The following is a 19818-nucleotide window of genomic DNA, read 5'->3' as shown; positions in this document are numbered from 1 at the left end:
TCAAGCACCGGGATTGTCACATCTAATAGATGCAGGAATACCTTGCAGCTGCAGACTGAGAATACCAGCCAGCAGCTGGCTTTATTTTGGCTGGGTATCAAAATTGGGGGACCACACTTTTCTTTATTTAATAAAAATAAAATAAAGCCACATGCGGTTTCTTAGGTCGGAGTCTCGCATTGCCTCACCCAGCACAGCCGCACACTAACAGGAGCAGGTTGACCGTTGTGTTACTATGTACCTGTACACTCATGTTCGGAGAGCGGCAGGCCATGCCGGGTGATGTCATGCCAGACTCACACGAGTCTCGCAACGTATCACCCGGCACAGCCGCACACTCTTCTGACAAGAGAGGGTCGTCCGCATGTGCTTCTATGTACCTGCACGCCATGCCAGGTGATGTGATGAGAGTCCCTCCCATGGGTGACTGTGGCCTTATTTTGATACACAGCACAGATAAAACCCAACAGCTGTGGGCTGCAGCCATGGGGCTTTATCTGTGCTGGCATCAGAATATGGGGGACCCTGTGTCAATTGTTTTATTCATTTATTTTTATACCACCATACTGACCTGCAGACCTTTGCACTGCTTTCTCCACCCACCGGCTGTCCTGGCACCTGTGTTTGGTTGCAGTCAGCTGACATGGTCACTCAGGGTGGGGGTGCGTCTAACTGCAATTGTGGTGCCCTGGACAAGCCAGGACGTCACAAACTGCAACACACCCCACACCCCGGCTAGGCACATCGAGGTCAAACAAAAATCCTTGTTGCCTCCCTCCAGGGGCTGATGTCCACACCAGGGGGTGGAGCCAGGTGGTTGGCCCCACCCACCGAGGAGTTCACAGTCCTGGAGGCGAGAAAAGGAAGGCAGTTGAGTTTAGTTTGGAGTTTGAGGAGTTGAGGAGTGAGGTGGTAGTAGAGGAGACTGACAGTGTCCGGGTGCGTGGCCCGGGCACTTGACAGCAAGGTTGGCAGACGGTGGTGACCGTCTGCAGGAGAGGCTGATTGACGTGAACCGTAAGGACCAGGGACGGGCGGTGGCCCGCCGGTACCAGATCGGGAAACGAAGAGAATCCAGCACCATTCAGCAGGACTTACGGACCCCAACCAAGCTAGGAGTCGCCGTAAAACCGGTCAAATCAGTTAGTGAAGGGAACCTCCGGGGTTTCCCAGCAGTCAAGACCCGATTGAAGGCAACAGCTCAAACCGTGAAGGGAAATACAGTCACCGCCAAGGCTACAGTTCCCAGGGTCAGAGCCTGTGGGCAAAAGGGGCTCCCTCAGCATCTATCCAAGCTGGGGAGCGGGTTACCGGTGGGAAGCCATCAGAACCGAGAACTTAACACAGGTGCAGGGAAAGGCAGTCACCACCAACCTACCGGGAGAAGAACGACCGGAGCCGTCTGTGGGACCCGTCCATCCAGCCGTTTGTTTTACCGGAGACTTTGCATTAGTCATTGGCTGAGTGAGTACCACCGTGCCGTGCGGCACCGCGCTGCCCCCGCACCTCACCAGGCCCCGTAACCCACCTGCCATCCCTCCCTTACCGGGCCCTGGGACAACCAACCCCCCTACCCACAGAGGGGAAGAACAACATCCAAGCTGCTCCCGGTCATCGCTCCCGGGACCCCCGTCCAGAGCAGCAGTAGTGTCACAACCTCACCACAACAGTGGGTGGCGTCACGGACAATAAATCCCCAAAACCATCCCCCTTTTCACTCACGGGCGAGGAGCGCCGCTCGAGGCCCCGGGATCCAGCCCACCGCTCGAGCCACTGAGCGAAGCAGCAGCAGCCGAACCCGAGCAGTGGTTGAGCGCAGCGTCCCCTCCCGCGACACAATCAATTACACCTGCCGGTGGGCGGGCAAAGCAGTGAATATTCAATTGTCGGCTCCAGAAGGGAGAGTGAGCCAGAAGGAGTGTGCCGCCATGACACCCTCAGTGAGTACACTGCACGTGCTCCTACCCCCTATCCCTTCCGCCAACATTTTAAATCTCCAGATTCTGGTCCCCACAGACTTATATGGGTACCGGGATTCCGTAGCGGATCGGGGGGGATTTTTGTTTGTTTGGTTTTTTTTAAATTTATCAGGGACCCGCCGATCATAGTTTTTTGCGAGTTCGACCAGATCTACTCAATCATGCTCACCATTACACCCAAATATTTAAATGAGGATCTATTCTAAAGGTACCGTCACACTAAGCAACTTACCAGCGATCCCAACAATGATAGGGATCGCTGGTAAGTTGCTAGGAGGTTGCTGGTGAGCTGTCACACTGCGACGCTCCAGCGATCCCACCAGCAACCTGACCTGGCAGGGATCGCTGGAGCGTGGCTACACGAGTTGCTGATGAGCTCACCAGCAACCAGTGACCAGCCCCCAGCGCCGCGTGGAAGATGCTGCGCTTGGTAACTAAGGTAAATATCGGTAACCAACCCGATATTTACCTTGGTTACCACTGCACGGAGCTACACGTGCAGAGAGCAGGGAGCAGCGCACACTGAGCGCTGGCTCCTTGCTCTCCTAGCTACAGCACACATCGGGTTAATTACCTGATGTGTGCTGCAGCTAAATGTGCACAGAGCAGGGAGCAGCGCACAATGCTTAGCGCTGGCTCCTTGCTCTCCTAGTTACAGCACACATCGGGTTAATTACCTGATGTGTGCTGCAGCTAAATGTGCACAGAGCAGGGAGCAGCGCACAATGCTTAGCGCTGGCTCCCTACTTACAGCACACATCAGGTTAATTAACCCAATGTGTCCTGCAGCTAGCTACATGTGCACAGAGCAGGAGCCGGCAGCACAGGCAGTGAGAGCGGCGGAGGCTGGTATCGAAGGTAAATATCGGGTAACCAAGGACAGGGCTTCTTGGTTACCCGATGTTTACATTGCTTACCAGCCTCTGCAGAAGCCGGCTCCTGCTGCCTGCACATTTAGTTGTTGCTGTCTCGCTGTCACACACAGCGATCTGTGCTTCACAGCAGGACAGCAACAACTAAAAAATGGCCCAGGACATTCAGCAACAACCAACGACCTCACAGCAGGGGCCAGGTTGTTGCTGGATGTCACACACAGCAACATCACTAGCAACATCGCTGCTACGTCACAAAAGTTGTTCGTTAGCAGCGATGTTGCTAGCGATGTTGCTTAGTGTGACGGGGCCTTAAGTTGTCCAGCAGCAGCCAATTCATTAAGTGGCTTCCTTCCCACTGTCCTAAGTATAGATTGGCTCCAGTTGACAGTCTGGCCAACTACAAATAGTTGTTCATTTCCATGGCTATTACCAGCGAAGTTAAACAGCTATTAAGAAAAAGAATGCAACTTTTTTTGTGATGTTCCCATAACAAAAACCTTGGATCCCTATAGAGATTGCTATCACTTTGATAAAATCAATGTTTTCTCTGCTGCAGATATAGCAGTTATACAGAGCTCATGAATATGCTTGACTTCCTGGCAGCAGGCCAAGTAGTCCACTAATCTACTGTTTATTAAACAGTGATTTTATCAAAACTACACTAAGCAGACCAGTAAGTGACACCACTGGAATCAGGATCTCTGCCCCTAAATTATGCTGCTCTCAGATTAGGTGGCAAAAACCTGCTGACAGATTCCCTTTCATGGCATTAGGGAGCAACGACAACCCCAAATAGCGTGCATAATGTCCAAGAGAGTTCTGCAGTAGCTTGCTCATATATACAGAAAAATATAGTTAAAGGGTTGCCAGGTCTTTCTCCTCCCCCCCCCTCCTTCCAGTACAGTTACCTCCTGAATCACCACCACCAAGTCGACTGGCTGTAGGGCTTGTGTTACAAGGTGATGTGAGCCCTGGGGGAGAGAGTGCTGACAGTTGGAACGGCGCCAAGAACAGAGGAGATTATAGGTGTTTTGTTGGGGGAAACATTGGGATCAAGAAAGGATTGTCTGAGTAGTCTACAACCTTTATAATATTCAATACAGACCATTCATAAAATATAAAAAGTTCTAATGAATGAATGTATTGAGCTTATACATAAAAAAAAGACCAGATTAAACTAAAAAGCAACATTAATCAGCGTATAAAAGAAAAACCCAAAACAAAAATAATATAATATAATATAATATAATATAATATAATATAATATAATATAATATAATATAATATAATATAATATAATATAATATAATATAATATAATATAATATAATATATATATATAAATTTTAGCAAGAAGAAAAGCTTACAGGGAAAGAAAATACCTTGGAGAGAAGAGTTGCAGCTCAGGTAATCGTGATACATGCAGTGACCGACAAAAGACACATGAACAAGAATGTAACACTTTCCATTTTATTGCATCTTTCATTTATTTAAACAGTAAATTCATCAAATACCCAATAAGTGATAGCATTTTGATCCTTGCACTTATCCAAGACTTTACAGACCTAATCCAGAATATAGATGCACAATCCAAATTGTACAATCAGTATCTTTAATTTTGCTTCAAACTTCAGTGTAAAATATAACCTTTATTCCATTGCACTGAAGGAAAGCAGCCGTCCTTTATCCAAAGTCCCACCATTCTCTACAGATATTAGTAACATTTGGGTCTCCTTGGAAAACCAAACTGAAGTAAAATATGTGCCAGAGACAAGGCGGACGTCCTAAAAAGACTAGAACTACAGGCAAGAATCGCTATGCATCTCTTCATCATCTTCTAAACATGAAAGTTCAGTACTTTGATCACCAGCAAGAGAAAAAAAATCCTGTAGACAACCCCCACACACAATTGTTTCATTTGCCTTTGGTAAAGTGCAATTCTAAGATGCAGAAGAAGCCAAAAACTTGTCAGGTTAAATCAGAGCTGGGAAAGCATCAGGATCATCTGGGTCCAAGTCAATCGTAGGCACCTAAACCGAAGTGAGGGGGTGTAAAAACAAAAATTTGTAAGATTTGGTACAGACATTAAAACCACACAGTTTAACACAAATTAGAATTATATGGTTCTGGGTACTTTCAAACATATTTTGCACAGAACAATGTAAAGATCTACAAAATCTCAACAGGAGATTCACCCCATGTATTGAGGAGATTCTTATGCTGTACTTTGTGGACTTTCTTTCCAGATTTGCGGGTGCAAGATCTGCATTTTTTTCCATGGATTTTTTTATATTGTCAGGTAACTTATTATACACTAAGGCTATGAGCCATGGGTCCCCAATTCCAGTCCTCAAGGGCCGCCAACAGTGCATGTTTTCAGGATTTCCTTAGTATTGCACATGTGATAATTGAATCACCTGCACAGCTGATTATTCCAACACCCATGCAATGCTAAGGAAATCCTGAAAACATGCACTGTTTGCGGCCCTCGAGGACTGGAGTTGGGGAACCCTGAGCACAAGCAAAGTATTTGGTGCAGAATTTTCTCCATTTCCACATCTCTTGAAAAGAAAAGTGCAGTGGCAAATACACGCTTTTTTGGTGCAGATTATTCCCATTCTTTAGTATGGGCACGTCTGCAGCAAAACACTGAAAGAATTCACCTGCTGCAGATTTAAATCTGCACCGAAAAAAAAAAAAAGCAGTGTTCATGGGCCTTTACAATTCTCATTCACTCTAAAGTGGCCAATTTGGCCCAAAGTGTGAGTATATTCTGTGGCTATTATTTCCAAGCACTGCCTTAACTCTTGGGCATGGAGTTCACTAGAGCTTCACAGGAGCCACTGGAATCCTCTTCCATTCCTCTATGAAGACATCACAGAGCTGGTGGATGTTTGAGACCTTGTGCTCCTCCACTTTGTTTGAGAAGGGACCAAAGATGCTCAATAGGGTTTAGGTCTGAAGAAATGCTTGGACATTCCAGCACCTTATCCTCATTTTCTTTAGCAAGGCAGTGGTTATCTTGGAAGTTTGTTTGGGGTCGTTATGTTGAAATACAGCCATGCAACCCAGTTTTCAATGGGAGGGGTGTCATGCTCTGCCTCAGTATGTCATATTTCAGGTTGGCATTCATGGTTCCCTCAATGAACTGCAACTTCCCACAGCTGGCAGCACTCATGCATTTCCAAACCATGATACTCCCACTATGCTTGACTGTAGGCAAGACATTTATCTTTGTACTCCTCTCCTGGTTGCAGCCACAAACTTAATTTAGTTAAGATGGTGTCAAGTGTATCTTTGTCTCACCAGACCACAGGACATGGTTACAGTAATCCATGTCCTTAGTCTACTGCTTGTTTTCAGCAAATTGTGGGCTTTCTTGTGCATGTTGCTCAGAAGAGGCTTCCTTCTGGGACAACAGCCATGCTGACCAATTTGATGTAGTGTATGGTCTAAGCACGCACAGGCTGACCCCCACCCCAATGTTTGCAAAACTCATACATCCATTTTGAAAGAACAACCTTTGGAAATTACACTCAGCATGTGCACTCAAATCCTTTGGTTGATTATGGTGAGATTTGTTTTGAGTAGATCATGGCTTATTAAACCTCTATCATGGCCACCATGCTGCAGCTCAGTTTTAGGGTATTTGCGATCTTCTAGCCTAGACCATCTTTATGTAGAGCAGCAATTCTATTTAGATCCTCAAAATTCTATGCCATGAGGTTTCATGTTGAATTTCCAGTGACCAGTATGAGAGAGTGAACAACACCACCAAATTTAACACACCTGCTCCCATTCACAACAGAGACAGTGTAACACTAATGAGTTACATGACACTGGAGAAGTGAAATGGCTTATTGGGCACAATTTGACTATTTTCACTTAGGGATGTTCTCACTTTTCTTACCAGCGGTTTAGACATTAAAGGGAAATCTGTCACCACGTTTTTTTCTCCCTCATCTGAGAGCAGCATAATGTAGAGACAGAGACCCTGATTCCAGCAATGTGTCACTTACTGAGCCTGTCATTTTGATAAAATCAATGTTTTCTCTGCTGCAGATCTAACAGTTATACAGAGCAGTGTTGTAGTATTTAGAGGGCACACCAAATTTACATTGTAAAGTAGTCATTCTGCAGCTTGTATAACATTGTGTCAAAGGGTCATATATTCAGTGTTGTCCTAAGACAAGATATAATAAAATATTTACAAAAATGAGAGGTGTACTCACTTTTGTGATACTGGACAGACACACACAGACACACACAGACACACACAGACACACACAGACACACACAGACACACACAGACACACACAGACACACACAGACACACACAGACACACACAGACACACACAGACACACACAGACACACACAGACACACACAGACACACACAGACACACACAGACACACACAGACACACACAGACACACACAGACACACACAGACACACACAGACACACACAGACACACACAGACACACACAGACACACACAGACACACACAGACACACACAGACACACACAGACACACACAGACACACACAGACACACACAGACACACACAGACACACACAGACACACACAGACACACACAGACAGTACTTTATTAGAATTTCGAGATGCTCATCGCCTGGGACAGTTACATAAAGTTGGGCACTCGAGTCGTGCCAATCTGAGCATCCAAGTATAATGGAAGTCAATGAGGAATTCAAGCATTTTTCTGGATGAGTTTGCAGGAAAATGCTAGAGTTCCCCAATTGACTTTCATTATACGCAGGTACTTTAGTTGCGCGCATTCGAGCATCAACTGCTCATCACAAGTACCGAGCACTCGAGTATGATAGTCCATGTACATCACTAAATAGTAACTAAAGTTATTGCATTTTCTACAAATTTGCTCAGCATGATCTCACTAAATTGCGTCCACCTGTCTTGGCCATGCTCCAATAAGCTATGAATTAACTTCATCTATAAAACAAACCCTATTCCTCCTACTTTTGGATCGCCCTGTATATAAGTGTATATTTTTAGACAGCATAACTAGAGATACATGGCACGTAAGATAAGCTGGTTGGACAAGTGGACACATCTGTATCTACTGCTAATTATCTAGGTTGTTTTTTTGTTTGTTTTTTTAAGCATTATTTAATTTAATACCAAACTTGTTTTTTAGCTAGAAGAGACTAGTATAGACCAAATAAAACTTTTCATTGAAGAAAATCTGCTGCGAATCCCAATTGCCATACATACATTAGAAACATCATAAGAAAACGCCTCTTCTCTTCTAAAACGTCCACGACCTCCACCTCTTCCCCCACGTGCTGGTCGAGAGAGGCTTCCAAAGTTAATATCCAGCTGAGATGTGATATCATTGATAGCTTTGCGGAAATTGCAATGGTTGTCGTCTTCATCTTCCTTTAAATTCTATTGATGTTAAATTGCAAAAGTAATTACCAGACATTAAACTAAAGGTGGCTTTACACACTGCAACATCGCAAACGACATCGCTGTAATGTCACCGGTTTTGTGACGTTATAGCGACCTCCCCAGCGACATTGCAGTGTATGAAACACATCAGCGACCTGGCCCCTGCTGTGAAGTTGCTGATCGCTACAAATCGTTCATGACCATTCTTTGGTCCTTTGTTTTCCGCTGTGCAGCAAAGTTTTAGTGTGTAAAGGGGACTTTACAGCGACTTCGTTAGCGACTTCCCTTTCAAACGTCCCCAATGACTAGCTAGGTCGTTCTGCAGGTCCAGATCGCTGTTGCGTCGTTGGCCAGGTTTGCCTGTTTGACAGCTCACCAGAGACTTTGTAGCGATCCCGGCCAGGTTGGGATCGCTGGTGGGATCGCTAGAAAGTTTGTGTGTAAAGGGGCCTTAACACAACACCAACAACTCTCAAATAATCTTAACTGTAGTTTATAAGCAAGTACATTTTTCTTTAACCCCTCCACCACTGAGTGTTTTCACCTTCATCAGCAGGCCAATTTTTTTCTCAAATCTGACCACTCACTTTAAGGATATAACTCTGGAACCCTTCAGCAAATCCCAGTGTTTTAGTTTTTTACTGTGACATTGTACTTCGTTGTTATTGGTAAACTTAGTAGGATATATTTTGCGAATGTGATAAAATAGGAAATTTGATGAAAATGTTGTAATTTTCAAACTCTAAATTTGTATGCCCTTAAACTAAAGGGTTATGCCGCAATTAACAGTTAATAAATAATATTTCCCACATGTCTAATTTACATCAGCATAATTTTTTAAACCATGCTTTCGTTAAAATCTTAGAAGTGTTAAAAGTTTCAGGAATTTCTCATTTGTTTTTATGGACCATACATTTGACGTGACTTGTGACCTATATAATGACCTACATGACAGAAAATGAGGAAAAGTGACACCATTTTAAGAACTGCACCCCTTAAAGTGCTCAAAGTCACATTCAAGAAGTTTATTAACCCTTTAGGTGCTTCACATGAATTAAAGTAATGTGGAAATAAAAAATAAAAATATTACTTAAGCTCCACATTTTTTATTTTCACAAGGGTAACTGGAAAAATTTCACAACAAATTGTATGGTTCAATTTCTCTTGAGGATGCAGATATGTGGTTGAAAAATACTGTGGGCACACGGCAGGGCTCGGAAGGGAAGGAGCACCATTTCACTTTTGGAACACAAAATTGGCTGGAATCTATAGAGGACGCCATGTCATTTTTGGACAGACCCAGACAGTGCCCAAATAGTAGAACTACTTCCCCCCCCCCTCCCCGTCTTGAGCTCATGTTGGCAAAAAGATCCCTCAAGGAATTTATCTGGATGTGTGGTGAGCACCTTGAACCCCCAGGTGTATCACACAATTTTAGAACAATGGGGCATGAAAATTAAAAAAAGAAAATAAATAAATATTGAATTTCCTACAAATATGCTTCGCCCCAAATTTTATTTTCACAAGGGTAACAAAAAATGTACCATACAATTTGTTTTGAAAATTTCTCAGTACGTTGAAGCTCTATACAGTCATAGCCAAAAATGGTGGAACACTTGAAATTGTTTCAGAAAATGAAGCATTTCTCCCCGAAATCATGCAGTTATACATTGTTATACACAAGTTTATTTCCTATGTGTGTATTGGAACACCACAAAAGAGGGGAGAAAAAAAAAAAAAGGCAAATTGGACAATTTCCCAAAACCCCAAAATTGTGCCGGACAACATTTTTGGCACCCTCAACTTAATATTTGATTACACATCTTCTCTAATAAAGAACTGAAATGAATTGCTTCCTATAACCATCAACAAGCCTCTTACACCTCTCAACTGGAATTTTGGACCACTATTGCACTCCTCTCTAGGTCTCTCCTATTTGAAGGGTGCAAACTCCCAAGAGGAATTTTAAGATCTCTCCTCAAGTGTTCAATTGGATCTACAACCGGAATAATTCCTGGTCAATTAAGAACTTTCCAGCATTTTGTTTCCATCCATTTATGGGGGCTTCTTGAAGTAGGTTTGTGGTCATTTGCCTGCTGGAGGACCCATGACCTAAGACACAAACCAAGCTTTCTGACACTAAACACTATTGTGACCCTAAATCCTCTGGTAATATTCAGATATCATGATGCCTTGCACACAGGCAAGGCACACAGTGCCAGAGGCAGCAAAATAATCCTAAAACAAACCTCCACAATATTTGACTGTAGGTACCGTGCTCTTTGTTAAACAGTAGTAGAATGGAAGAACTAAGTTGCAGTGACTCCGAAGTGAGGGTTGCTGAGCAGAGCAAGGGCTGCATTTTAAGTGCACAGTTAAACACAATATCATAGTTTAACACAAGAGCATAGTCCAGTCTCTCTTTTCTCTCTTATTGCCTGTACTGTTCCCACTTAGTATGTGATTTCTGGAGAATACTACCAGGTGTGCATCTTGTGGGATGCATGTTCATTGTGGCGCCGTGATCACTATTGTGACAGAGGGGTTAAACGCCCACGATTGCTGCTAGCCAGCACAATTGTACACGATGTCCATTTGCTGGAACTCCCCTCCCACTGCACCGTACATGTCTGATGTAGTGAAGGAATAAAGTTCCTTTAATAATCGGAAACCTGAGGACAGATTCCCTTTTAAACTGCTGCCAGCACGTTATGCACCTCATAATTAAGGTTTCTTATGTTTCGCTCTATGTGCGCCTGCAGCTCAGCATAGGGCCATATTCACAAGTTCAGTATTTGTAGCAAAAACCAGGGGTAGAACAGAGGAAAAGTAATATCAAGTGGAGCCAGTGTTTAAGAATTTAAACTGCTGCCAGATTGTTAAAGGGAATCTGCCTTCATGTTTCTTATTGAGCTAATTTACCCAAATATTTTGTCAGTTTAACATTTTCCTATCCATTTCCACATTGCTAATTTTAGGATCACGTTTTAAAGGGAACCTGTCAGCAGAAATTTCGCCCAAAACATAAAAGATTCCCCCTCTGCAGATCCTGGGCTGCATTCTAGAAAGGTCCCCGTTATTATTGTGCCCCCTGTGAGACCAAAATAAAGACTTTATAAAGTGGTACCTTTTTGTATTCAGATTCTGTAAATATGACACGGGGGCGGGCTGCCTGATGGCCGTTAGTCTTCCTCCTGTCGTTTTAGGCCGTCCCCCATCGCTGATTTCCATAGCTGTGGACGCCGCCCAGTGCTCCACAGGTCCCCGCGCATGCGCAGTGCTCATCTCTCGTGGATGAGCACTGTGCCCAGTGTCACCGCTGGTGACGTGCGCGCAGGCTTTAGATTATGGGCGGAGCTGTGATATTTATTACCAAGCAACCGCCCATAATCGCAGGACCGCGCTTTCCCCCTCGGCGTCCTTCGTTCTGCGCAAGCGCAGTGCTGCTGACCCCACGTCACCTCCTTCCCATCTTGCCCCGAGGCAGGAAATAGATAGAAGGAGGTGACGTGGGGTCAGCAGCACCACGCTTGCGCAGAACGAAGGACGCCGAGGGGGAAAGCGCGGTCCCGCGATTATGGGCGGTTGCTTGGTAATAAACATCACAGCACCGCCCATAATCTAAAGCCTGCGCGCACGTCACCAGCGGTGACACTGGGCACAGTGCTCTTCCACGAGAGATGAGCACTGGGCATGCGCAGGGACCTGTGGAGCACTGGGCGGCGTCCACAGCTATGGAAATCAGCGATGGGGGACGGCCTAAAGCGGCAGGAGGCAGACTAACGGCCATCAGGCAGCCCGCCCCCGTGTCACATTTACAGAATCTGCATACAAAAAGGTACCACTTTATAAAGTCTTTATTTTGGTCTCACAGGGGGCACAATAATGACAGGGACCTTTCTAGAATGCAGCCCAGGAGCTGCAGAGGGGGAATCTTAGGTTTTGGGCGAAATTTCTGCTGACAGGTTCCCTTTAACTATGTACAATTTCTATTATAAATTTTAATTGGCACAGGAGTTTTTCCCCTACCCACTACTATACTTATGTAAAAAAGCACTTTGAATCTTAGTCACAAATACACAGTACGTGAATTTTTGTTGTACAAAATCTACAAGTGACTTGTGGCTTTGGTATGAAGTAGTTTCCCAGAACAAAACTCATCTAATAGTTGATATGTTACCGTGTCTTTTGGGGAAAAAAAACAAAAACAAAAAAAACAATTTGAATAATGCAGAACTAGTATTGAACGAATAGTTGACGATTCATACTTGCTATGTTGTTAGCGAGTACTGTGCGCTACTTGCATATTCGTTACGAGTAGCGGGTGCAATGCAAGTCAACGAGAAATACTTGCTAAGTAGCAAGTAACCCGAAAGCCGTACTATTCGCTGCTTGCACGAATAGTACGGCTTTCGGGTTACTCTCTACTTAGCGAGTATTTTTGATTGACTTACATTGCGTCCGCTACTCGTAACGAATATGTGAGTAGCGTACAGTACTCGCTAACAGCATAGCGAGTACGAATAGTTAACTACTCACTTAACACTATGTAAAACCCTTTCTTTCCAAATTTTACGTTTGGATTTGCAAAAAGGTGAAGGTGTTAGTAAATCTACATTCTACTCATGGTTGCGGTCAATTTTGTTAGACTAATTGAAAATTTCTCCTACATGTGAGGTCCAATTACTGCGATACATATTCGATATATGTAAACATGTCGCTTGAAGAATAAAATCAATCTCACTCGACATTAAACTAAAAAATTGGCAGCCCATAGAACCTGCCTACAGACAAATTATGCTGTCATGTATGACACTACAGGCATCAAACTTACATTCAAGAACTTAGACTTATGAATAACAGTAGCTTTCGCAGGCACTTTAGAATCCGGTTTCCGTAGATTGAATTCAGCTTTTGGTCTGCTTTGGTCCACAAAAGACTTCCATTCATCCAGGGACATCTCTTTAGCAAAGTCTTCATAATGATCACCTGCCGATCTAACCAAAGTTTGAAGAAAAACAAAAATACAAAAGAAAAAATAACTCTGCAGAATGCAAGTGCTGTAGTACTCACTAAAGATTCTAAGCACTGACACCAATGGACAATGTTTGCAATTTGGTCATCAAGGTATTTAACCAAAAGTGCCATCTAGTAAAACAGATTTCAAGCACATCAAGAAATTAACATGACCTTACTTTGAGTTTGGCTCATTTTCTATTACGTCACAGGCTGGATCAACTGGTTCTGTGGCTTCGACAGGTACTGGCTCTACATCACTAGAAAAACAAATTCTGCTTATGATTATTTGCATTACTGGCATTAAATATGAGAAACCATTGCAGATTCATTCCAAAGTGCCGTTTTAAACTCATCTGATTTTTACAAATGTTGTGATGTGTATGGTCTAGAAAGATCCACGCAGCCACAGTGATGCATACAGTCAATAAGATTGCTGCTTTGTAATACAGGTAGATATTTAGCCATCATGCATTAGCATTTGGGAGGAGTCTGATTAGCTATATCTTTGGGGCCATTATCCTGCTGCAGAATAAATTTGGAGATGTGAGAACAGAAGGTGGTATACAGAAACCACGTTGTATGAATGTTTTGACATTCACTCGACAAACAGTACCTTCTTCCTAGAACAAAATCAGGATGGTGGACATGTACAGTATATAGTACAGAATCTAGGACGGAGACATTGTTGAAATTGCAGAGTGATCAAACCTAAGGCCATTTTCGAGATGCTCCTATCAGGCCTGTTGTAGCAAAGACCAAATGTGGTAGCTGGAGGAGACAACACACCATTTCCCCCATGCTGTCAACATGTGGTGGGGAATGGGATGAAAGTAACAGTAGGTGGGGACAGAAAGTACTAGAAACAATTGACTGTGGAAGGTGGGGGCCATAGACTAGTTCTCGTATGCGATGGGACTACCTCTCCTTAAAAAACTGACTACTAAATGATCAAGTTATTATGCTGAAATAATTTATTAAAATAAGAAAACATGTTTCCTTATTCTGACAAATCCAATAGATGCAGGTCAAATAGGTGAAGTGTCTACACATTTTAATAAAGTAGGAAGTTGGACATTAAAAGAATATCTAATTAGTAGATATGGGACTGAGTATTTTCAGATTTGAGACTCAAGGAAAAAAGTACAGTAAAGTATTACAGCATTTGGGTCTAAAAAAGCAGATTTATAAATCCATGAATCTTAAATGACATACCTCAAAAGAAAGATTAAATGATAGAAAAATAGTTTCCGGTTTGTAGATTCACTAACTGGATCTGAGAGACATGTGGTGAACGGCCTTTGTGAATACAAAAATGAGCCCAAAAGGGAGGGGTTTGTTAACGTGTGTCTTGAAGAGGGAAGACAAAGGGAACATGTCTGGTGCAATATGCACCCAGAACCACGAGCAGTTCTGGGTGCATATTGCTGATCTCTGCCTAACCATCCCTGTATCTGGTAGCATAAAGAGAACTGTGGAAAAAGTATTTCAAAGGATATTTTATCGTATGTTAATGAGCGCAGGAACTAGTCCCCTGGGCATTCGTTCCCCCTGCTTGTCGGCTCCATTAGTGGGCGTTCTAACATGCTAATGAATGCAGCATCAGAAGATGATCTCACTCACCTCTCCACTGACATCGCCAGCAGACACTGGATTTCAGCTCAGTGCGCATGACCCCAGAGTTTCGGTCATGCACACTATGAAGCCGGGTGTATGCATCATGGCTTCAAACTCATGTAGTGCGCATAACCGGAAGTCCGGGATCATGCGCACTGAGCTGAAGTCCAGGAGTCAGATGTGATGGCAGCGGAGAGGTGAGTGAGAATCCTCAGACGCTGCATTCATTAGCATGTTAGCACACCCACATGGGTGTGCTTACATATTAATTGAGCCGACTAGCAAAAGGGAATTAACTCCCAAGGGACTAGTCCCAGCACTCATTAGCATACGATAAGATATTTAGAAATACTTTTTCTAAAGATCTCTATCTATGCTAGTGTATACAGGGATGGTTAGGCAGGGATTAGCAATATGCACCCAGAACTGCTCATGGTTTTGTGTGTATATTGGACCTGACATGTTCCTTTTAAAACAACTTTTATAATTAACTAAGGGGAGGAACAGGAGTGGTTTCAAACAAAGTAGGTTTTTACCAGAGAAAAAGGGCAGAAGAAAAGGAAGCAGCAACTCCCACCAATTAACATGGAAGGAAGCATAGTTCTATTGTCTATTACAACCCAAAGAAGGACAGTACAGCACCTTTTAAAGCAGTAGTTTCCCTCATCCAACATTTCATTGTAAATTATTTTTTTTTTACCTTAGGATATTGGCAAAAATAGTTAGCAATAGTTTTTAATTGTCCTACCTCACTGTTTAAACTGATTACATTGAACTAAGCACAGACGTTTAGCTTTCCGAATAGATATTGGAGCAAGGAAGTTGTTGGGTATGAAAATAATTGTTTTCTTAGGACATCATCTAAGAATTTTATGGTGATTTACTTGGGAAAAAAAAATATTCCATGCCTCTTCACCTAGACTGCCAGTTGCCAGTATTTGTGTCTTTTTCCTTCATAGACCTACAGTATACATAGGTGGTGTTCTCACCGAAATTCACTGATAATCTGTAATGCTGCAATCCTCCTCAATTTTGCAAAGATGGACTGCTACACATCCAGAGGTTGCACTGCTTTAGTTTATAGTATTTTGATGATTTATTGCTTGCTGTCCTGATCACATCCCTTCTCAGGAGTCAAGCATTTTCCTTTTGTGTTTCCTAGCAAAACATGGATGTAAGGCACTTAAGAATAAACTACAGTTCTGTCCACAGGAGGTAGTCTTAGGACACTGCCGCTAACATCTCAGATGCAAGGAATGCTATAATACCGCAGCCTATATTGGCCCAAAAACATTGTCTACAGCAGAGACTTGTAGTTTATTTACCAAGATTGGACCCTGTCACTAGAGGTGCATATCTTGTATCAGAGCAATTTCTGTAGTTTAAGCCATGGTTGAAGTTACAATTTACACGATATTTATGGTGTTCTCAGTTAGGTATGATCTAGACAATGTGCATGTCTCATACCGCAAATGTAGAACTCAAGTGGTACACCGTTTTGAATCCAGCTATGCTCTGGATTCAAAGGGGGGAAAGACTCAGTCACCTATTTTTACATTGTTTTCGTTTCTTTAAACAGAGGAGGACAGAGCAGACACTTACACCTCATTATTTAATTGCTGTCATGCACGAAGAAAAAGGCAGGGTTTAAACAAGTCTCAGATGGGCAGATTTGAGGGTTGTTTTCATAGATGGATCCAATTACCAAGATGTTTGTCGATTCTACACTGGATATGCTGTGGTTACACATGAAGTAATAAAAGCCAAACGATTCCCTCATATTTCAGCACAGTAAGCAGAGATGACGGCACTCACTGAAGGGTGTAGAGCGGCAAAATAAAATGGCCAAATGTGTTTGTAGACCGCAGATGTTTGCTAACGTTATATGAAAAACCTACAGAGACCACAGAGCATATGAGCTTGGCTTGATGAAGATAAAGCTCACAAAAGAGTGGATGCTGAAGTTTTAGGTAAGTGTGGAAAAGTGCTATTAAGTACTGTATTATCTTTGAAATTAACCATAGGCTTTTGAGCTTTATAGAGAAAGTATAGTTTGGTAATGCACACAATTTTTCCAGCATGTAATTCCACCTTACCACAAACATGGGGGTTCATTCCTATTAACCAAGAATATGTACCAGAAGTAAAATTTGGCACAGGCTGTGCCCGATTTGTGAATGGTTATTTTAAGTGTGCTACACAATTGGCAGTATCAGTTTTGGTATAATTTTGGGCCACCAAGAATTAACAACTGCATCATGCCATGATCTACAGCAGCTTGATAAACCCATGTCAAAATCAATCAATTCAAGGCTTGGATGGGATGAGTCCTACACATTAATGGGTGAGGTTTTCCATGGCCATCTGCAATGACCTCATACACTGGTGTTTATTACCCTGCTAAGAAAGCATATTAAAAGTTAAACACCAGTGTTATGTAGAAATTCTTTCTCCATCCAAGTCTGGATATAAGCATATGCAGAACAGGACACTAATAAGCCTAGCACTATTCAATCTAAGCAAATAAAATAGTGCTTTCCAATCTTACAGTTTTCTAGTTAACCTATTAGTGTCATAGAATGCAGAACATTGGAAGGCGTTTGTATTACAAGTTTCAATAACATTCATATTCATATTAGCAGACCTATTGCAAAGTGGCTGTATTATTCCATACCTAAAAGCATCTTTAAATGAGCCCCAGTTGTGTGGTCCACCACCGCCCCTCTTGTCTTCTGCTCTTATTCTACTAAGGACAAAAAAACATTGGCTTTACATAGAGATTGTGCATGTACTTCCCAAAAGGTGCATGGATTATCAGCATTAAGACCCAGTACATTTATCTGAAAACAAATCAGTCCTACGCGTGCCAAAAATGGAAATTTGGAAGCTCATCCTTTGTAGATCTGCACGTTTGTATTGGCTGCCAATTAAGGCATGGATGAGGAACCAAAACGATGTGACAGAAAAAGGATTTTGGGCTACCCTAGACTCCACTCAACTACTTTGCCTAACCCAAATCAATGACTATAGTATGCCTTAAAAGCTGTAATGCAGAAAGTAGAACTTAACCTACCATAAATCCAATGAAATTGGATGACTGCTCAAAGCAAGTACAGGTGCATCATGGGAGGGGTGAATGGGGGGCCAAACAAGTACACCTTCACACCTGTTTTCCCCTCTCCACTGTCCCCTCTTCAATGATTGGCTCTATAAATTCACAGCTGTCAAGCAAAGGCAGAGAGATAAAAAAACAGGCAGTAGGGAAGGTGTATTTAGAAGATTAGTCCCACCATGCTGCACGGAGCACCTATACTTTGTGAAAAAGTGGTTTTAACAGTCATCCTGTGGTGACATTAAAATTACCTTAAAGGAACAATGTCATCACAGAATTTTCAAAACAAATACAGGCGCTCTGTGTATCATGGCATCTATAGAGTGGTTGAAGACTAATGGTCTGCAGATTGAAGCGGTATATAGAGGGGCTGAGGAGCACCATACTGCACATGGAGGCTGTGGATAGGAGGTTGAGGAGTCTAAAGGCTGTACATAGAGGGGCTGAGAGGAGTCAATCTGTGGCAATGCAACAGGATGACTCCTCATTCTTCTTGCCAGAGTGGTGCACATGTGGACTTGGAAACATCATTGCCCATGGCTGGCTGTGACACCAGGTGAGATTGATCACTTATGCAGTATCATATTTTACGTACATCTGGTTATGTCACACTGCAGTCAACGCTCTGCTGCATTAAATACATAACCAGTTAAGTGGCACAGCAGCACTCTGCATCTATAGGGATAGGGGGTATGAAATGATTTTGGGGAAATGCATATTTTTCTACATTTACTCTAGCCAAATTTATTTTTGACTATGCCCATATGCAGTACAATGCCCCAAAATGTCAATTTGTGCTGCATTTACAGGGGCCCATCAAACAAATTATGATTTTGGATGAAAAATTGATGAGCATATTAACTTGTCTGAACCACAAGATTTATTATATCCTCAGTGAAAAAGACTTAAAGTCAATTTCAGTAAGACCTCTGGTGTCAAATTTGATTCTTGAGCTGTCCATAAAATCCAGAATAAGAGGCTGATAATTTTCAGGGGTAAAATACATATGGGATCAATTGCTACAGGGGGTGTTTCTGTTCTAGGATGCCTTGCCTGGGTCCCTCCTCACTAGATGACGCGGAGGAGGGAAAAAGAAATGGCATCTTCATCACTGCCTGAATCTGTTTCGGTAGCAATAGCGTATGCCTCCTCTGGGGAAGAGTGTCTTAGTGTCTTGACAATTTGGACATTTTATTTTAATCTTCTAAGCAGTGTGTGTGTGTGTGTGTGTGTGTGTGTGTGTGTGTGTGTGTGTGTGTGTGTGTGTGTGTGTGTGTGTGTGATGTTTTTACAGGTATATTGTGCGGGGCGTGTACAAAAAAGGCACTATTAGGCTAAGTTCACACACTGCGTTTTTTTGACGCCGCGTTTGTGCGTTTTTTGCGTCAAAAACGCACAAAAACGCACCTGCGGCAAAAAAATGTGGCAAAAACGCATGCGTTGTGGTGAGTTTTTGCTCACTGCGTTTTTTTTATCAGTGAACAATGCCATTAAAGATTGTTGAAAAAAAAAAAGTGATGTCATTTCCTTCAATATGTTCTTCATTCTCCACTAGTGTATGCAGGAGAGCAGACAGCTGCAGAACTACAAGGCTCAGCATGCTCCATCCAGGACTATGCTGGAGAGAGAGGCAGGGGGAGCAGAACTACAAAGCTCAGCATACTCCATCCACTAGTGTATGCAGGAGAGCAGACAGCAGCTGCAGAATTACAAGGCTCAGCATACTCCATCCAGGACTGTATGCAGGAGTTTTTTGCCCCCCAAAAAAATGACGTGGGCTTCGCCATA

At 43.0% G+C, this 19818-nt stretch overlaps 1 protein-coding gene across 1 annotated transcript in view; it reads right to left on the bottom strand.

The window, feature by feature from the left end:
• Positions 1–4324: 4324 nt before the first annotated feature.
• HABP4 (hyaluronan binding protein 4) overlaps positions 4325–19818 on the bottom strand; it is an 82454-nt gene continuing 66960 nt past the window's right edge. The window contains exons 5-9 of the mRNA XM_075340500.1: positions 17593–17664; positions 13481–13561; positions 13120–13282; positions 8109–8282; positions 4325–4883 (exon numbers count right to left, since the gene is read on the bottom strand). Of these exons, the coding sequence (XP_075196615.1) occupies positions 4827–4883; positions 8109–8282; positions 13120–13282; positions 13481–13561; positions 17593–17664 (547 nt within the window). The 3' untranslated portion in view covers positions 4325–4826. The remainder of the gene's footprint in view (positions 4884–8108; positions 8283–13119; positions 13283–13480; positions 13562–17592; positions 17665–19818) is intronic.

Source organism: Anomaloglossus baeobatrachus, chromosome 1, assembly GCF_048569485.1.
Source record: "Anomaloglossus baeobatrachus isolate aAnoBae1 chromosome 1, aAnoBae1.hap1, whole genome shotgun sequence".
Lineage (NCBI taxonomy): Eukaryota > Metazoa > Chordata > Amphibia > Anura > Aromobatidae > Anomaloglossus > Anomaloglossus baeobatrachus.
This window is presented reverse-complemented; position numbering and strand designations above follow the sequence as displayed.